The sequence below is a fragment of the Anguilla anguilla genome, chromosome 13 (assembly GCF_013347855.1).
Source record: "Anguilla anguilla isolate fAngAng1 chromosome 13, fAngAng1.pri, whole genome shotgun sequence".
In the NCBI taxonomy this organism is placed as follows: Eukaryota; Metazoa; Chordata; class Actinopteri; order Anguilliformes; family Anguillidae; genus Anguilla; species Anguilla anguilla.
The window spans coordinates 8,605,747-8,623,909 of NC_049213.1; the positions used below are offsets into that span (position 1 = coordinate 8,605,747).

An 18,163-nucleotide genomic window follows, 5' to 3' on the forward strand; every position below is an offset into this window, starting at 1 on the left:
TCCATTCAAAGTGGAAAGGGTTTATGGGAAGGGCAGAATTAAAGAAGCCAGCCTGTATTGGCTGTTATGATGACTTACTCATACTATGTAAAAGGAAAGAAAAAGCCAGTTCTCTGCATTTAATGTCCCTTATTCACTTTCATTAGGTTCAGTTTGGCTGAGTAGAACACATGTGGAGGATCTGTCTTTCAGCCAAGGCCCAAAAGATCAGCTGCATCAAGGCTGTTATCACACCACTGCTACCTGCTTCGGAATTACCTGCCTAGGGTGGCGGTACAACTTAAATAATACCAAATCCCTTAAAAGATTTTCTGTCTGAGAACCAGATGTTTCACCTATATTTATATGGCAAAGAATTAATTTGAAGTATTTATCATAAGGAAAGCAAACGGGGACCAAAATAGAGAATGGAAATACGAAACAAAATGCTGAATTACTCAAACAGAATAAAACCAAAGCCCTTATGAAATCATAATAAGAAGGCCTTCTGTTTTAGGGAAAGAATGGTTTAGAGTAAACCTTTAAGTGGCTGAATTTGCACTTGTGTTTGCACTCTAAATCACTCTGGATAAGCGTGTTTGATTAATGCCAGGAAAGTAGAGTCAATGCAACCTGACACTGTACCCCTGAACATGTACAGCTCTGAGACTGTACCCCTAAACACATACAGCTCTGAGGCTGTACCCCTAAACACATACAGCTCTGAGACTGTACCCCTAAACACATACAACTCTGAGGCTGTACCCCTAAACACAAACAGATCTGAGGCTGTACCCCTAAACACATACAGCTATGAGGCTGTACCCCTAAACACAAACAGATCTGAGGCTGTACCCTTAAATACATACAGATCTGAGGCTGTACCCCTAAACACATACAGCTCTGAGACTGTACCCCTAAACACAAACAGATCTGAGGCTGTACCCCTAAACACATACAGATCTGAGGCTGTACCCCTAAACACATATAGCTCTGAGGCTGTACCCCTAAACACATATAGCTCTGAGGCTGTACCCCTAAACACATACAGATCTGAGGCTGTACCCCTAAACACAAACAGATCTGAGGCTGTACCCCTAAACACAAACAGATCTGAGGCTGTACCCCTAAACACATACAGATCTCAGGCTGTATGCCTAAACACATACAGATCTGAGGCTGTACCCCTAAACACAAACAGCTCTGAGGCTGTACCCCTAAACACAAACAGATCTGAGGCTGTACCCCTAAACACATACAGATCTGAGGCTGTACCCCTAAACACAAACAGCTCTGAGGCTGTACCCCTAAACACATACAGATCTGAGGCTGTACCCCTAAACACATACAGATCTGAAGCTGTACCCCTAAACACATTAACACATATTACTCATGCTCAAAATTCAAAACTGAGAAAGACTCACATCATTGATTCCTTCTCGAAAGGTGAGAAAGTTCAAACCCCCTTTGCCAGCTAAAGATATTTCTGACGTTATAATCAATGTTGGGGACGGAATGAAGGGGAGAGGAGTCAGAGATGGTGGAGCTGCAATCTTATAAAATGCCTTCAAAAGACAGGAGCAGCTCAAAAGCTTTAAGGATTGGAACATGAGGAGGTCACACAACCCTGGATCTAAAGCAGAAATACTTCCTCACTGATTACTAAAATATGCAGTTTATAGAGGGACTTGTAAGTCTGGAATAAATTGCAAAGTGTTTTTTTATTTTATAGAAAGGACTAAATTTGAGCAAAGGGGTGTGGGGGGGTGCTTTCTTGAAGGTAAGGAAGAGATAATGTCTGTAAAGGGTTTCTGTGTGTCCTTAGGTAAGATTTTAAAATGAGGTATTTCGATACTTGAATATTAACTCAAAACCATCTGAGCGCAGTCTAGTGAGCTGTCCACTAAAACACTGTTGAAAAAAGAGTAAAATATTATTCCCAGGAAGGAATAAGCACGATCAATTAGTAAAATGTAAGTAAAGGAGACAAAAGCCAGGATTTTGCCTCATTGTATTTTGCACACAACATGATTGATGACCAATTGTTTTTTGCAGTAACATTTCGATTATACTCCAACTAATGAACTGTGACCACAGATATTCTACATGCAAACCAGATAGTCAGCTCCTGTAATACGCTTTGAGACTTTCTGTCTTCAACTACACTCCTTCATGAATATTAATAACAAGCCAGAAAATAATAAAATTTTACTTACCAATTGTCTTACACAGCTTATATTATTTCATATGCAATCCACTGAAACAATTCAGGCTAAGTACCTTCTCCAGGGTGCAATAGTAATGCATTTTCACCACACTACCACCACAAACAACAACTGACAGAACTTTGAACGAGACAGCTTTGTGCAGACCAATGGAGCTGTCAATCTGGTTAGTTACAACAATCTGAGAGGTTCCCACCTGCAAGTCGTGGCGTGAAGATTGTTAGGCTCAGTGGTGAATGTTCCGGAGCAGAAGTCTGGCATTCTCCACAGTCCGATTTCCCTCCTTTGCTAATTTTTCTGCTCATTTATGTAAAAAAAAAACAAAGCAAACAATAACAAACACAAAAACACCAGTTGAGTTCTGTGCTGTGGCCTTATGCCCTTATATTGCCGAAAGGGAGATGGTATTTACACACAGCAGCTCCTGACATTTTTCCAGCTGTACCTTATGTCTGTGTGTTACCTGCAACATGATTTCAACAGGATGGATAATATATGAATGACTCAGAAGTGTATGTTTTTTTTTTAATCTTTTGAGTTTTGGGCTGTTGGTTAAAAGAAGAATCCACCATAAGTCTGAATGTATCCACCAACAAAATTAATTTTCCAAGTGTTGACACAGGAGCTTGCAGCTCTGTCTGTGGAGAGGAAGAGACTAGGAGGAACACAGAACTGAGGTCCGTGTGGATTTAATGGAGGGAAATTCCCAAAATCTGGTGGATTTTTAAAAATTGTTGACATTTTTAGGTTTTTTCTTTCCCATTGGGGAGGGGGGCCAAAGTGAAAGGTTGGAAAGGGGGAGGGGAGTTGTTATTGGGTGGGATGGGGGAGGTGAGGAGGGGTATGGGTGTGCTTTTAATACAAAAAAAAAAAATGCCTGGTTGAACATTTTTGTAAACTTAAAAAAGTAATCAGGCAAAATATCTTTTGTAAATTAACTGTGATTCTGATACCATTTAATGTGTATTATACAGACTATGAAGTCATTTCAAAAACTGTAAAAAAAAAAAAAGAAAAGAAGAAAAAAAAAAAGGTTCTGATAAATACTTTTTTCCACGCATGTGAATGTGTGTGTACGTGTGTGGGTGTGTGTGCGTGGGCTTGTGTGTTAGACAATTGATTGGCTTGAGAAATACGTTTGGGATAAACCAAAGGACATTTGAAAATACGATGCAAAACCACAAGCCACAAACAATATGAAACAGAAGGGGGGGGGGGGCGGGGTGGCAGTTTGGGAGATGGAAAATTGTCACTCTTTTGAGCGCTCATTTCTCAATTTTTCATTTTATTTTCTGTTTTAGTCTGTTTCAGTGGCAGACTTTGCTGATCTGACACAGTGAACACTATCAGCATGTAGCTGCAGGTTCATTTTGCAGGTGGCAGACAGCATTTACACTTTGGGTTCTATCACATCAGCTGACATTCAGAGAGAAACCCAATCATTCACCAGATACCACAACAGTATCAGAACTATTTACATTCTATAGTTCTTGAATTCTATCCTTTTTTTTTAAACAAATCTCATACATTAGCAATTGGAGCTTATTCAGTTTCCTTTGCAACAAATTTCTCATCTGTTTTGTTCTTAAAGTGTCTACGTCTGTTTCAGCTCATTCAACCAGACAACTGAAGGTTGTGCTGAAAAATGGAATAACGAGTTTCATAGTGTCCAATTTGTGGCTCTAAAAAAAGAACGAGTCGAGTGGTTTAATCTGAAAAAGAAGAGGAACCTGGAATGTGGTTTGGGTGGGGGTGGTTGAATAAAGATTGGGGTCTTTTTTCTGTACTGTATATTTGAAGTGGTTTTTCCCCCACTTGACAATAAAAGTCTACTTTTGATTCACTTGACTGTGTGGATGTCGGGTTTATATTTGTATTTGCGCCAAAGTGAACTAAAGGCAAAGGCCACAGGAGTGTGTCAGAGGGAATTTCTCAGGACGGTTGATGATGTCATAAGTACATGTTGAGGGCCCAGCAGTTCAAATGAGTGACAGGTGACACGTTTGCAGCTTTAACTGTTTAACTGCCTGCTGAGGTATTTCTACAGGACATACGCTAAAAGGGAGGCTTTCTTTAAAGAACATCTCCTCTGTAACTTCAGTCTATCAAAATTTCAGTAATATGAACTAAAAACGAATCTGTAAAAACTAAAGCATTCAATGTCTGGGGGCACACTTTTTCCTTTGAACTTTTGTTTGAATAGAAAATGTTTTATTGTCTTGAACTTCACCTCTGTGGTAAAAGGGGGGTGGAAGGGGGTGGGGGGGGGCTCTTTTGAAACAGGGATAACAGGCTAGTGGGGGTGACACAACCAGAACATGTAAAATGCATATTAACTGTTGTGTTTTTTTCACTTTAAAGTATGAGGGGAAAGAAGTCTGAGTACACACAAAAGACTACTCGAACATGCAATATGGCAAGAAAACTCTACAGGCAGGCACTGCCTAAATCCAAGTAAAGCCATGCATGATATAGTGAATGATATTTCAATGAACATGTCCAGGCTTACTGACAGAGCAGTGTTTCCATTATTTTCTTCAGACTCCACTGTAATGAACACTAAATAACAGCTTTTTTTTTTTTAGGAAGTGTTGACGTGCTCCCCTTTCCCACGGTTTTAAAAAAAAACTTTAACACCACTATTGGCATCCCACACTTTAGGTAATTACACAGCATCGCCCATCACCATGGAAACCCGCGTGTCTCACAATCATGCAAATGTCTGAATCAGGAGATGCATGTAGGAGGAGATCCAGTATCTGTGCTGTCAAGCCTTCAAGGCTTCACTCTTAAGGACATGTTTCTTCTTCCCCTCCAGAAGGATGAAGATCTTTCAGATACACGGAGATGTCAGGTGACGTGAGTACAGGAAGTGAAACTTAAACAACTTTTATCCAACCACAAATCTGGGGAAATGAGTAGATGTGAACTGAGAACAGTAGACACTGTTGCAAGGAAGTGGTGGATTTTAAAGCACAGTCTGAAAATGACAGACTGAACCATTATTAAGAAAACAGCGCCATCTTGTGGAAGATAAGCCATAGGATCTGCCCGCTTATGTTGAGAACAGCCAGGATGTGGAACTCAAAAGCAATCCTGGGCCAGCACTGCAGGCACACTGCAGGCTGCTGGACTGCAACCAGAAAATTAAATTTGCAGGTATCTGCAGCACTACTTGCATGGAACTAAAAGCTTAATTACGGAATAAAATAAGTGATGGAAATATTTCCATCGGTTAACATCCACCCATTCATCCATTACTTATCCTGCTTATCCTGGTCTGGGTTGCGGGAGTGCTGGAGCCTATCCCAGCATGCACCGGGCAAGAGGCCGGAATACACCCTGGACAGGTCGCCAGTCCATCGCAGGGCACACACACCATTCACTCACACGCTCACACCTATGGGCGATTTAGAGTCTCCAGTTAGCTTACCTGCATGTCTTTGGACCGTGGGAGGGAACCAGAGCACCCGGAGAAAACTCATACGGACACGGGGAGAACATGCAAACCCCACGCAGAGAGGCCCCGGCCAGGATTCGAACCAAGGACCTTCTTGGAATAACTAAAGCCATGTATGTAAAACAGGAGAAAGTTCACGTCAATGAGAATAACACAATGTATTTTCTGAGAAAGCCCTTATTAAAGAACTGGGCTGTGCTTCTCTCTATATTTGTCTTTTAAATGGCTCAGGAAACCTCATCTGATAAGCTTCCTGCCAATGTCAGAAACAACTGCCATACCAAACACGTGTGCATGTGTGTGTGTGTGTGTGTGTGCGCATGTGTGTGTGCGCCCAGAGTGTTTGTCCTTCAGATGTGCAGAATTGGTAACAGAGTGGTTCCCTTAACGGAATCATGGTGCCGGGTAAACGGCTTGGAAAGTCAGATAACACAAGGATTGCATTGCCCTACACTCATACTGCATCTGCAGCAGGGTGACGGGCTCGGGAATTCCCCCTCACGCTCCCAGAGACATCCCAGAATAAACGCATGGAGTCAAACGACAGCCGGGGGGGGTGCGGGGGGGGGGCGGGGTCAGTCCCTCTGACATTCAGTGGGCCTCGGGTCCAGCTAGCGAATGTCACGCTCCCGCCTCATCAGTCTGCTGATGTGACGGCGGCGTCAGGGCTGCTTTCCTCGCGCTGGCCTGGGGTCACGGAACAGCGCCGACGTATCGCCACGGCAACACCGACACCCCCCACCCCCCCCCACTCCCACCCAGCACCAGCGTGGGAGAGAAGCACCCGGACAAAATATATTTTTGTACGTTTACATTTTATGAAATACAGGAACTCACAGACACAGTTGGGGGGGGGGGGGGGGGGGGGGGGGTTGGGGGTGTTGAGTGAGTGATCGTGAACCAGAGGGGGTGGGGGGGGGGGGTAACCGCCAACGCAGTCATATCATTTTGCTGCCTTAAAGGTCGATTTGCCACGGACCTTCAATCACGGGGCGGCACATCAGATGGGGAGGCCACTAGACACGCCCCCTGCTAAACCCCTATAAATCTCCCCCATGCCCTAACACCAGTTATTCATTCTGCACTACAAATAACTGCACATCCAGGTGCTTTAAACGTATCTATACCAATTCTGTGTTTTTCCTTCCTGTTTTAGTATCGTGACAATTCTATTAACTTGTTCAAAAAGCTTTTGCCAAAAGAAAAAAAATCTAATATCCAGATCAGACTCTATCTGACAACAAACATCCTAACATTTGACAACAACATAACTGCCCATCTTTTTCAAAGACACTCGTTCACTTCCACTTGTGTATGAAAGGCAGAAATGACAGAAGACAGACTTGTATGTGTGTACTGTGCATGTTTTTTTATTCATGGTAAACAAAGCTAGACCACTGCTTTTCACAGAGGGCAGGTCAGCTTAAAAATAAGTTATATCTTTCAAATAAGTTCAACTCTACCACAGACATAAACACAGAACACCATGGAATGGCAACATATTCAGGTAGTGCAGCTTCAGGAAAGGCCCAAGAAGTTATGTAGTTATGAAGCCTAACAAAGGAATTAATGCCTGCTTTATATGTCCTTAAAAAATCCATGCTGAGTTTAATCCAACATGATTTTTAGTGAATATTATTTTGAGAAAGCGGCGCGTGTGTCCAGATTTGGGAAAATTCCATCAAAGTCGCAGTGCGGACTGCTGTCAAATTACATACAGCAGACCACTCACCCTTCTCAGCTGTGTTCAAACTGTACCATTTTGGGGAGTTTTGTCAAATCTGGCCACCCTGGACTCTCACTTAATAACACATTTGCTAACATTTACATACCACCAAGAATGTGTTTTTAAAATCTGCATAATGCAGTTATCAGTAATTCGTACAGCATTTGCAACTGCAGCACAATCCAAGGTGTTGCCCAGAGTGTGTGTGCAATGTATCAGCGTTTCTCAACACTGGTCTTGGCGACTCGCTGTGTATTCTGGTGTTTGTTCCAACCATAGTAACAAGTTATGCCTTGTAATGAGCTGCTAACTGTTCTTAATTAGACTTTTTACGTCTATCAAAGACAGCTCACTCTCTTAAAGCCACATTATGCAAGAAATAGCTATGCATGCCCTAAGAGATACATTCTACATCCTACATTCACTTCCCAGGAATTTCAGTTCGTCAGACCAACTTACGCTGTCATTTGCGCTGTATGTACTACACGGCAAATAATTCCAATGGAAAGAGTCTCCACTTTTAATTGATTCAGCGACAGACTGACGGATTATATCAGTTGGGTCCCATTTGCCGAGAGTGTTGAAACCTGTAATCATCTGCGCTAAGTGAACTTTTACCGACAGCAAGCGGCAACAAGCCAAACCTGCATTGTGTTAAAATACGTTTACCCACACAATTATGGTGGAACTCTTTCAACAACCTTAACTGATCAAGAGTTTGGCTTTGACAAAATCCAGTACACGCTATGGGTCTCCAGGACAAGAGTTGAGAAACAGTAATACATAGATGCAAATAATGCATTATAAATACGCAGTCACATGAATGCAGAATATGCATCATACGCATACAGTAATATGGTGGGACGGAACTGGAAGGGGGCGGCCGTCCCCTGGAAACGAGGTCGCACCGCGCTGCGGCGGGATGGCTAGTGGGTGGAGGTGGGTGGAGGAGTACTGGAGTGCTCCACACAGCAGCCGGCATGCGCCAGGGAGGACCAGCAGAGGGCGGGGGGGGGGAACTGTTCTCAGGCTTTTCTTTTTTGAGCTTTTTTTTAAAGGGGGGGGGGGGGTGTGTGCATGCCGGACTGTGAGCGTCTGCGGAACTGAAGGACTCTGGGTAGACCCCCTCCCCAGTCCTGTTGGCGGCTGTACTACAGGAACATGTGAGAGGTGGCTAAGCTGGAGAGCAGGGGGCCCTCGTGTGGGTGCGGGGGGGGCCTCGTTAGTGTGCGTGGGGGGGGGGGGGGGCAGGGCGCGTCACTTCTGCTCCCGCCTCCAGACGATCACCATGCCCGTGGTGTCGGAGGAGGCCAGCAGGCTCTCGTCGCAGTTGAAGCTGACGTCCAGCACGGGGCCGCCGTGGCCCTGCAGCTTGTTGACGATGGCCTTGGTGTTCCGCTCCACGTCGAAGAAGTACACGCAGCCGTCCTCGCTGCCCGTCACTGCAAAGGGGGCGGGGACAAGCCTGCCGTTAGCCCCTCCCCACTTCACTTCCCGCTCAGACATGTCTCAGCTGGGTAGGTGCAGGCGTGGCACGTTCAAGAATGAACCAGTGATAAGTGATCCGAACACAATACAATACTGCACTAACAGCAAATGTCCTGCTAGTTCACCAGAGGTTGCGGGTTTGATTCCACGTTGGGGAAAATGACAGTTTGTGTTCAACAAAAACTGTTTCAGTAAATAGCCTTCAGTTAATTAGCACAGTATGTGTAACAGATAACAGTTGGTAACATGTAAATGCACAGCAGTGGATTGGCCGTGGCTGCAGTCTTACCCACACAGGCCCCCTGGCGGAAGGACATGAGGGGGCAGAAGATGCTGTGCAGGAGCTGGGAGCCGTGCTGGATGGGGAAGCTCCTTTTCAGCTGCAGGGTGCCCTCATTGTCCACCACCCTGCCAAATGCACACCACAAAAAGCATATGAATATGACCCACGCACTCCTACATATGACCAACAAACCAGTGCCAATGACCCACACACCACTGCACATTACCCACTCACATCATTGCATTTGGCCCACACACATCATATAACCCGCAAGCCACTGCATATGACCGACACACACCACTGCATATGACTCACACACACCACAGCATATGACACTTACACTCCTCACACGCCACTGCATATGACCCACACACACCAGTACATATGACACTCACACTCCTCACGCACCACTGCATATGACCCACACACACAAATGCATATGACACTCACACTCCTCACACACCACTGCATATGACCCACACACACCATTGCATATGACACACACACTCCTCACACACCACTGCATATGACCCACACACACCAGTACATATGACCCACACACCATTGCATATGACCCTCACACTCCACCGCACACGGCCACCAGCATGCTAAAGCTCACGCAGCCTCAGCCGGCCTGTGGGGGAGACTGACCTGTAGAGCAGCAGCTTGTTCACGCAGGCGTTGACCAGCAGCGACGGGTCCCGTGCCTCTCGGCTGATCCAGGACCGGGCAGAGATGCCGGAGACGGAGCTGCCTTCACTCACCATCAGCCGCTTGGCCTTGGTCAGCTTCCCTGCAGGGGGAAGGGGCAGCCGTCGGTCACAGCGCATAAATCATAAAGCACAGCGATCAGAAAGATTAATAAAGAAAGGTTTTCCCTAGTTTAAAAAAATGTGACATTTTCGCAGTTTCATTACATGTATTGAGAAGTCGTGAGCTTGAATACATAACATTCACACATCTGTTCATAACTGGGGTGCACGATTTGAAATGTGAGCATATATACCTGCTGCCAATTTTAAATTTTATTAATGTACAGCGTACTTATGTTATGCATTGATACAATGAAACCATGGTTATAGTGGGATTTTTCAGTCAAGTTATACTGTCACAAACCCATTCTGTGCCACAGCTAGTAGCAGCTATAGGCTAGAAAAAAGCAACATGGAAAACACAACGCAGTTTTCCTGCAATTGTACTTCGACATTGTGACATCATCGTTGACTGAAATATCATTACAGCTAATCAAGGCTGGGCTGTACTTACCCGTGGCCATGTCGAACAGGAAGGAGAAGATGCTCCCGCGGTCGTCCCCGGCCCACAGAATCTTGCCCGGCGCGTCGAAGGACAAGGAGAGCACCCGTCCCGTCAGCTTGCTGCACCCCCCCTTCACCTTCTTCCCAGTGGAGATGTTCACTACCTGCAGGAGGTGCTTACTGCTCCCCACCTGAGGAGACACACAGGTTACAGGGCTGTTTGTGAGCTCCACTGTCAGATTAATAAGCATATTCATCTCTCCTATATTCAGGATTACAGGCAGTAAAAACATGTAGAGGGTGGCATTACTGATAACCTATCTGCAAGCAGCATCATGAATATCTCGTCACTTTCATATTTTAATTTTATTTTACTATTACATTATGTGATTATGAAAACACTCATTCCCCGATGGCGATCACTAGAACACAATAACAAACAGCTACATCTATTTGGAGATTTTTTAACATTTTAAATTGCATTACATATTCTTTTCAGAATTTTATCATTTAAAAAGGTACAGGATTGAGGCAGGAATAGTCCTCCCTCTGATTTAAAGGCTCAGTCCATGTGCACTGGACAATGGACTGGCTCATATAATCTTATAAGTGGTGTCCCCCACGGCTCTATGCTTGGAGCCATGATCTCCCATTAGCCCTATTATTCCAGGTGGGAAGCACACAGTGTCTGGGGGCGGCGCGGCCCCCCAGGGCCCCTCGACCCACAGCTCACCACGGTCAGGTTGTTGTTCATGGGCTGGAAGGTGCAGCAGAGCAGCTCGCTGGCGTCCGGGTCGCCCACCGCCCGGATGCAGCGCCCGTCCTCCGTGTTCCAGATGCGCAGCGTGCCGTCCAGCGACGTGGAGACGATGACGTCGTTGCTGAGCGACCAAGCGAAGTCGGTGACGGGCCCTAGGTGGCCCCGCAGGGTGACCTTCACGGAGGGCGGGGCCGGGGACAGGGCCATGATGGACAGGGTGCCGTCCAGGGAGCAGCAGGCCAGCAGGTTCTTGTCATCGTTGGCGAACTGCAGCCGCGGGACTGGCAAGGAGAGTCAGCAAATCAAAAAGGTGTAGAACCACTGAACACACGCCCACTCCCAAACTGGACACGCCCACTCTCACACTGAACACGCCCTCCCCCACACTGAACACGCCCACTCCCACACGGAACACGCCCTCTCCCACACTGAACACGCCCTCTCCCATACTGAACACGCCCTCTCCCACACTGAACACATCTACTCACACACTGACTACACCCACTCACATTCTAATGTTCTGTCTATATTGTGCCACATAAAATGTTTTCCTTTTTATTGTACATATGCGAACGCACGGCAGACTGCGCAGGTGGCGACGCCCCTCACCCGCCGAGTCGACGTGCTGATCAAAGATGTGGTGCATGCCAGCGAAGGCGTAGTTCTCGCTCAGGGTGGTGTCCCCCGCCATGGCCCGACTGGCCTCGGCCACGGACGTAGGCACCAGACCGCCGGGGGGCCTGCACACAGAAAATACAGATACTCACCCCCCCAATACAGATACTCACCCCCCCTTACAGATACTCACCCCCCCCTTACAGATACTCAACCCCCCTTACAGATACTCACCCCCCCTTACAGATACTCACCCCCCCTTACAGATACTCACCCCCCAATACAGATACTCACCCCCCCTTACAGATACTCACCCCCCCTTACAGATACTCACCCCCCCAATACAGATACTCACTCCTCCTTACAGATACTCACTCCCCTTACAGATACTCACCCCCCCAATACAGATACTCACCCCCCCTTACAGATACTCACCCCCCCTTACAGATACTCACCCCCCTTACAGATACTCACCCCCCTTACAGATACTCACTCCCCCTTAAAGATACTCACCCCCTCTTACAGATACTCACCCCCCAATACAGATACTCACCCCCTCTTACAGATACTCACCCCCCCAATACAGATACTCACCCCCCCTTACAGATACTCATCCCCCAATACAGATACTCACCCCCCTTACAGATACAAACACCCCCTTACAGATACTCAGCCCCTTAACAGATACTCAACCCCTCTTACAGATACAAACACCCCCTTACAGATACTCAACCCCCCTTACAGATACTCACCCCCGTGCAGATATTTACTCCCCTTGCAGATACTCACAGCTCAATCCCTCAAAAAACTCAAATACTCAATCCCCCGCCACTATATTTGAAAGACAGCTCAGTCTCTGCGCTGTGTCAGAGGTCGGTTCAGCAGAATCATATTTACTCAAGCAATTGCAGGGGTGAACAAACAGAGTCTCTAACAGAAAAACCAGGTTCACTGAAGTGCACAGAAAAGGCTACTGTATATATATCCGTTATCTTTACACAATTGTCAGTTGCAGCATTTACATAAGGCAGTATTACCTGCCTGTACTTTTGTGAATAAGGCAACGCACAGAGATTATAATCGACAGGATATGGGTATGGGCGCATTACTGTAAAAGCAAAACAGAGTTTAAAATTGGTAGCAAGCTGGCAGCCCAGTGTTTCTTCATAGGACTTTAACTGACCTTGATGCCTCAGTAGTCTTATTGCGCTTCCACTCCATAATAAAATGCACTGATTATTTTTGCTGGAACATAATTCTGTGTTTTCAAAGAACATTAGTAAAGTGATGGATCTCATGCCACGAGTCACGGCCCTGCACACTAGCAGCACTGTGAAACTGCACTGTACATGCTAGTTAGCTTAGCTTAGCTTTAGTGAGAACTCCCAGGGTTCTCAGTTAGAGCGTGGGGAAGGGGCATTTGAGCCAGGCGGGGTGTGGGGGGTACCTCTCGTCATAAACGGCCCTGTTCATCTGGGCCTGCAGCTGGTAGGACCCCCGGCTGACCGATCGGCGGTGACCTCTCGCACCCTGAGCCCTGGGGTCGTCCTCGAAATCCTACCAGGGGAAAGACAAACACACTATTCCAGAACGCATCACTTAAGTGCATGGACACACATCTCCATGCCCTTAGTTTTAGAGGAGCTCCAGCTAAGAGCTTATTCTTGTTTATTTTCAGTTAAAATTTCTTACTTTTATTATTTTTTTTATTTTTTTAATTTGGCGCCTAACGTGGGCCTGCAAATATCCAAATCCGACCCTACTCTGGAATGATCAATCGGTAACCGCAGCCACATTTGTGTGTGAACCCCATTGCCGATTCGGGAGAACATAGACAACCACCATTCTCCCCTGAAACACGTGATGTCGCTTCTTTTCACACCGCAGACTACAGCCAAGCTCACACAGAGTGGAGTCAGAGGAAGACCTTTCATATGCGGCTTTTGGGCACCAGATCAACCAGCGGAGGTTTGGAGAAAGCGATAAAACCCCTGACCAACTGATCCCTCCCATTCCTGAGTGACGCAATCACCAATTGCACATTGCCCCATGGAGCTGCTAGCCAGAGTCCGGATTTAATCTGAGGCTGTGATTTCATCCATGCACCACAGCATGGCGCCTTAATAGAATGAGCCGTCCAGCAGCTCTTCGCTTTGTTACAATTAGATTACAGGTCCGTAGCCCTGGAGATGGAGATCTCTACTGGCGGGAAGTGTGTGGAGGTAGGAGGGCGGAGCGTGTGTGGTGGTAGGAGGGCAGAGTGTGTGGCGGTAGGAGGACAGAGCGTGTGGCGGTAGGAGAGCAGAGAGTGTGGCGGTAGGAGGACAGAGCGTGTGTAGCGTGTGTGACGGTAGGAGAGCAGAGAGTGTGTGGTAGTAGGAAGGTGGAGCGTGTGTGGCGGTAGGAGAGCAGAGAGTGTGTGGTAGTAGGAAGGTGGAGCGTGTGTGGCGGTAGGAGAGCAGAGAGTGTGTGGTAGTAGGAGGGTGGAGCGTGTGTGGCGGTAGGAGAGCAGAGAGTGTGTGGTAGTAGGAGGGTGGAGCGTGTGTGGCGGTAGGAGAGCAGAGAGTGTGTGGTAGTAGGAGGGTGGAGCGTGTGTGGCGGTAGGAGAGCAGAGAGTGTGTGGGTGTGCGGTAGGAAGGCGGAGCGAGTGTGGGTGTGCGGTAGGAGGGCGGAGCGAGTGTGGGTGTGCGGTAGGAGGGCGGAGCGAGTGTGGGTGTGCGGTAGGTGGGTGGAGCGTGTGTGGCGGTAGGAGAGCAGAGAGTGTGTGGGTGTGCGGTAGGAAGGCGGAGCGTGTGTGGGCGTGCGGTAGGAGGGCGAGCGCTCTCGGCGTCTCTCTCTCTGACCTCCATGCGGTCCAGCGTGGTGCGGGAGCTGCGCACGCTGCTGGCCCGGAAGCTGCTCTGCTCCGACAGCGGCCCGTAGCGCAGGGCCAGCAGCTGGCTGCGCAGCCTCAGGTACTGTCTGCGCAGACCCGGCTCGAAGCCACACTTGGCATTCTCTCTGAGCAGCTGGCTGCGTCGGCGGATGTACTGCGTTCGGAACTGGGGGAAGGTGGGCGTGCGGTAAGCGTTGTACCTGCGGGGAGGGAGCACAGAAACACGGATCGCCCATCACTGTCTGGGGCTCTGCCAAAGCACTGCAATCTCTACGGCAACCAGACAGCACAAAAGAAACTGAGCTGCTCAAATCAGAATTAACAGCAAGAAGAATAAGGGGGTTAAATGTATATTATACATCTGTGAAATTGTAAAGCCGGTTATCTTGCCCTCTTTTTTAAAGGAGAGCAGACCTTCTCCCCTGCTTAGGTACATTTCTATTTCTTCAGGGGGAAAGCTGAGAGGGTTAGAGGTAGAGACGGAATCACAACACAAAGAGCAATATGGTGGGGGACTGAACCCTTGGCCACATGCTGGCACATGGGTTTTACGGTTGGCTACTCTATGGGCCATATCCCACCCCCCCACCCCCTTTCCGATGCTTGATTTAGCCGATGCAGATGGGGGAGCCCGTTAAGAGACTATGGGGCTTACCTTGCGTCCACTGCCAATACCTGCTGCCACACTGCAGCCATTCCCCACACACTGAGGGGGGAGGAGGGCGGGACTACTGTCGGGTGACTGGAGGAGAGGGTAGAGCCAATGTCAGATGACAGCAGGAGAGGGCGGGGCCGATGCCTGATGACTGCAGGAGAGGTAACAAGTCTGTCAGGCAGAGCTCGAATTAAGCATCCAACATTAAGACCCTAAATATTCAGGAGCTCAAGCTTTAAGACCTTGTGCAATAAAAATCATATTTTTTTACAGTTATAGTTTTATAAATTACAATAAATAAATGAAATGTAGCTCCAAACAACAATATATGGGGCTCAAGCACACACAGCCAATACTACGCCACTTGTGTAATATTACGCCACATGGCATATCAGTGCAGAAATAACTCAGTGGGCTTAGGGAGGTACCGCTGGCAAGTTTCACAGGTGTCACCAACACAGTTAGGCCAAAACCGGGGACAATGGAAAATGGAAATTTAACATTTTGTAAATGCCTGCAAATCAAAGAGGTCAGCAACAAAAAAAGGTACAGATGTTCCGGATGAGGAAATGAATCACTACAGCCAGTTTTACATCTCTGAAAGCCAACCGTGACTTATAAATTTATGATTTTTAAAAAAACTATTGTGCTCTATAGCACCACCATGTGATCCAATTGGGCCAATAGTTTAGAGTTGTTGCCTCGATGTGAATGCCAACATAGCCACCAAAGTTCATCAATTTCTGTTGAATCGTTTGAGAGTTAACAGCATTTTGGCAATAAGCCACACCCATATTGATATTTATAGGCTCCTTATTCATCCATATTTTAATATATTAAAATTCTGTATAGAATTTTCATGGAGCTTGGTCTACAGAGGCTATACACCACGTTTCCTGAAAATGAGTCAATGTCTGCAGGATAAGAAGCATATTAAAAGTTTTTGAAATAATGCAAAATTGCAGGAATACAATATGGCGGACATTATGGCTTACTGAGGCTAATTTGTTCTCCAGGCAGTGCAAACAACACTCAGTCCCATTCACACTTGGTGTGAATGCGCCTGATTTTGGTAGAACAAGTCACATATTTGCTTTACAATCTGTTGCCTATCCTTTTAAGTTTATAGCTGCTTCTCCTTTGCAATGCTTATTCACAAAATGGTATCATAAAGGTTGGAGAAATAGTAAGCCTGATACTCTTATTCGCTGTTGACGGATGATGCCCATGAAAAGATAAACCGTGGACGTTTTTTTTGGGTAACTTTTGTTGCTTGGTTGGTTGTTTGGTTCCTTGCCGTCACTCAGCTTCATAGAGAATGAATTAACTTCTGGCAACTGGTTAACCAATTTGCTCGCTGTGTGAAATGGGGGTGACAGGACACAACGGGAAGCTCTTCCCTCTGCCTCAGCCTGGCACACCTGAGCAACCCATAAACTGAATCGCTCGCTGTGTGAATGTGGGGTAAGAGCATGGTTAATCAATCACTGAGGAACAAATATTAATTTCTGTCCATTTCATTAAAAAAACATTTATAAGTTTTTACTCACTATTTATTTTCCCCCAAAATGGAATGCACAATCATCATTCATAAAGTTGTACAATAGCAATATTGTCCTTTGCACTGCCACTTAGGCAACCAACTACCCTGAGGCCTATACAATAAAGTAGCCAAAACAGGGTTTATGTAATTCTGACTGCACGTAATGTTACTCACATTATGCCAAATATTGTACAACTTTTCAAAAGATCTGTTAGAAAAGTCCATTGATTTTCTAACTGACCTACAAATTTTGCTTTGTGGTCACTGTTGCGTCGCTTCCTGTTGAACAGCAGCACAGCTCGCTAAACCATAGCTATGCTCACAGCGTCTTGATGAATTATGAACGCTCGTTAGACTGTCATATCGTCTGCACTGCAATGAAAAGTCGACTGTATGCAGTCGGGAAGATGTTTTTTTTCGTCAGAGAAACACAAACCACAAACAGTACTGCAGCGCAGATGAGGCGTTTTAATAAGTAGCCTACTATGCATCAGGCACAACCCTTGCGATGTTATTTATCCGACAGCGCCTATCTGGACGGGTGTCAACACGAATTTCAGGCTAATGTGTACAAGAATCATTCGCCAGAATTTTCACTCAATTTTCTAACTAACGTCGCCGACCAAACAAACGATGTAGCTAAACGGCTAACGTTAGTTTAGCCGACCACAATAACCGGAACCGACTGCATTTGTTCACCACGATAGTTAAGATGTTAACTGCGAGTGTATAACTTCAGCACCATTGAACAAACACAATTTTTAGCTAAAGAGATGCGTCAGTGGCAAAGCTGTCAATAGACTGGCTATGCTAATGTTACCCTTCAAGACCCCTACACTGCATACAGCTAGCGTTACCTAGATACGTTAACGCTAGCCGGCTAGCGCATTCACCAGCAGCAAAGGAAATGAAAGACTCTTAAATTCAGAAAGCGCAAGATTGTCTCTCCACAGCGCCCTTCCCTTACCATCTTCTTGTTTACTCTCCTTTGCTCTGCACTGAACATTCGCCATCACGTGCATGTTAAATGACGGGGTTCAACCTTCTTACCTTCCGCAACCTCTCCCAAACCAGTACCACCACAAGCCGCCGCCTTCCGTCAGCCGATAGGTCATGTGACAGCGCCGCTGCGCCTTGACAGCGCGGCTGGGAGTCTTGCTGCGGTTTTTGGTGCTGCTGCATACAGCCGCATCTTACATGCCGCCCACAAGTACTGATGTGTCATGCACATGGATTGGCTAACATACAGTAATGAGCACATTGACTGCACATTGACCTCTCTTCAGTTTGATCTTCCC

General features: G+C 46.6%; 1 protein-coding gene across 2 annotated transcripts; it reads right to left on the reverse strand.

The window, feature by feature from the left end:
• Positions 1-7,007: 7,007 nt before the first annotated feature.
• On the reverse strand, positions 7,008-18,062 carry wdr13 (WD repeat domain 13). Of its 2 annotated transcripts, none has more exons than XM_035389225.1 (10): positions 17,916-18,062; positions 15,323-15,473; positions 14,636-14,867; positions 13,240-13,349; positions 11,787-11,917; positions 11,151-11,458; positions 10,428-10,608; positions 9,813-9,954; positions 9,168-9,286; positions 7,008-8,832 (listed from the first exon to the last, which is right to left on the reverse strand). In XM_035389225.1, the coding sequence occupies exons 2-10, from the start codon at positions 15,361-15,363 to the stop codon at positions 8,648-8,650; spliced, it is 1,449 nt and encodes a 482-aa protein (XP_035245116.1). In that variant the 5' UTR covers positions 15,364-15,473; positions 17,916-18,062; the 3' UTR covers positions 7,008-8,647. The 2 variants fall into 2 exon arrangements, with proteins under 2 accessions (XP_035245116.1, XP_035245115.1); XM_035389224.1 differs by having other exon boundaries at positions 17,833-17,936.
• Between the last annotated feature and the right edge of the window lie 101 nt (positions 18,063-18,163).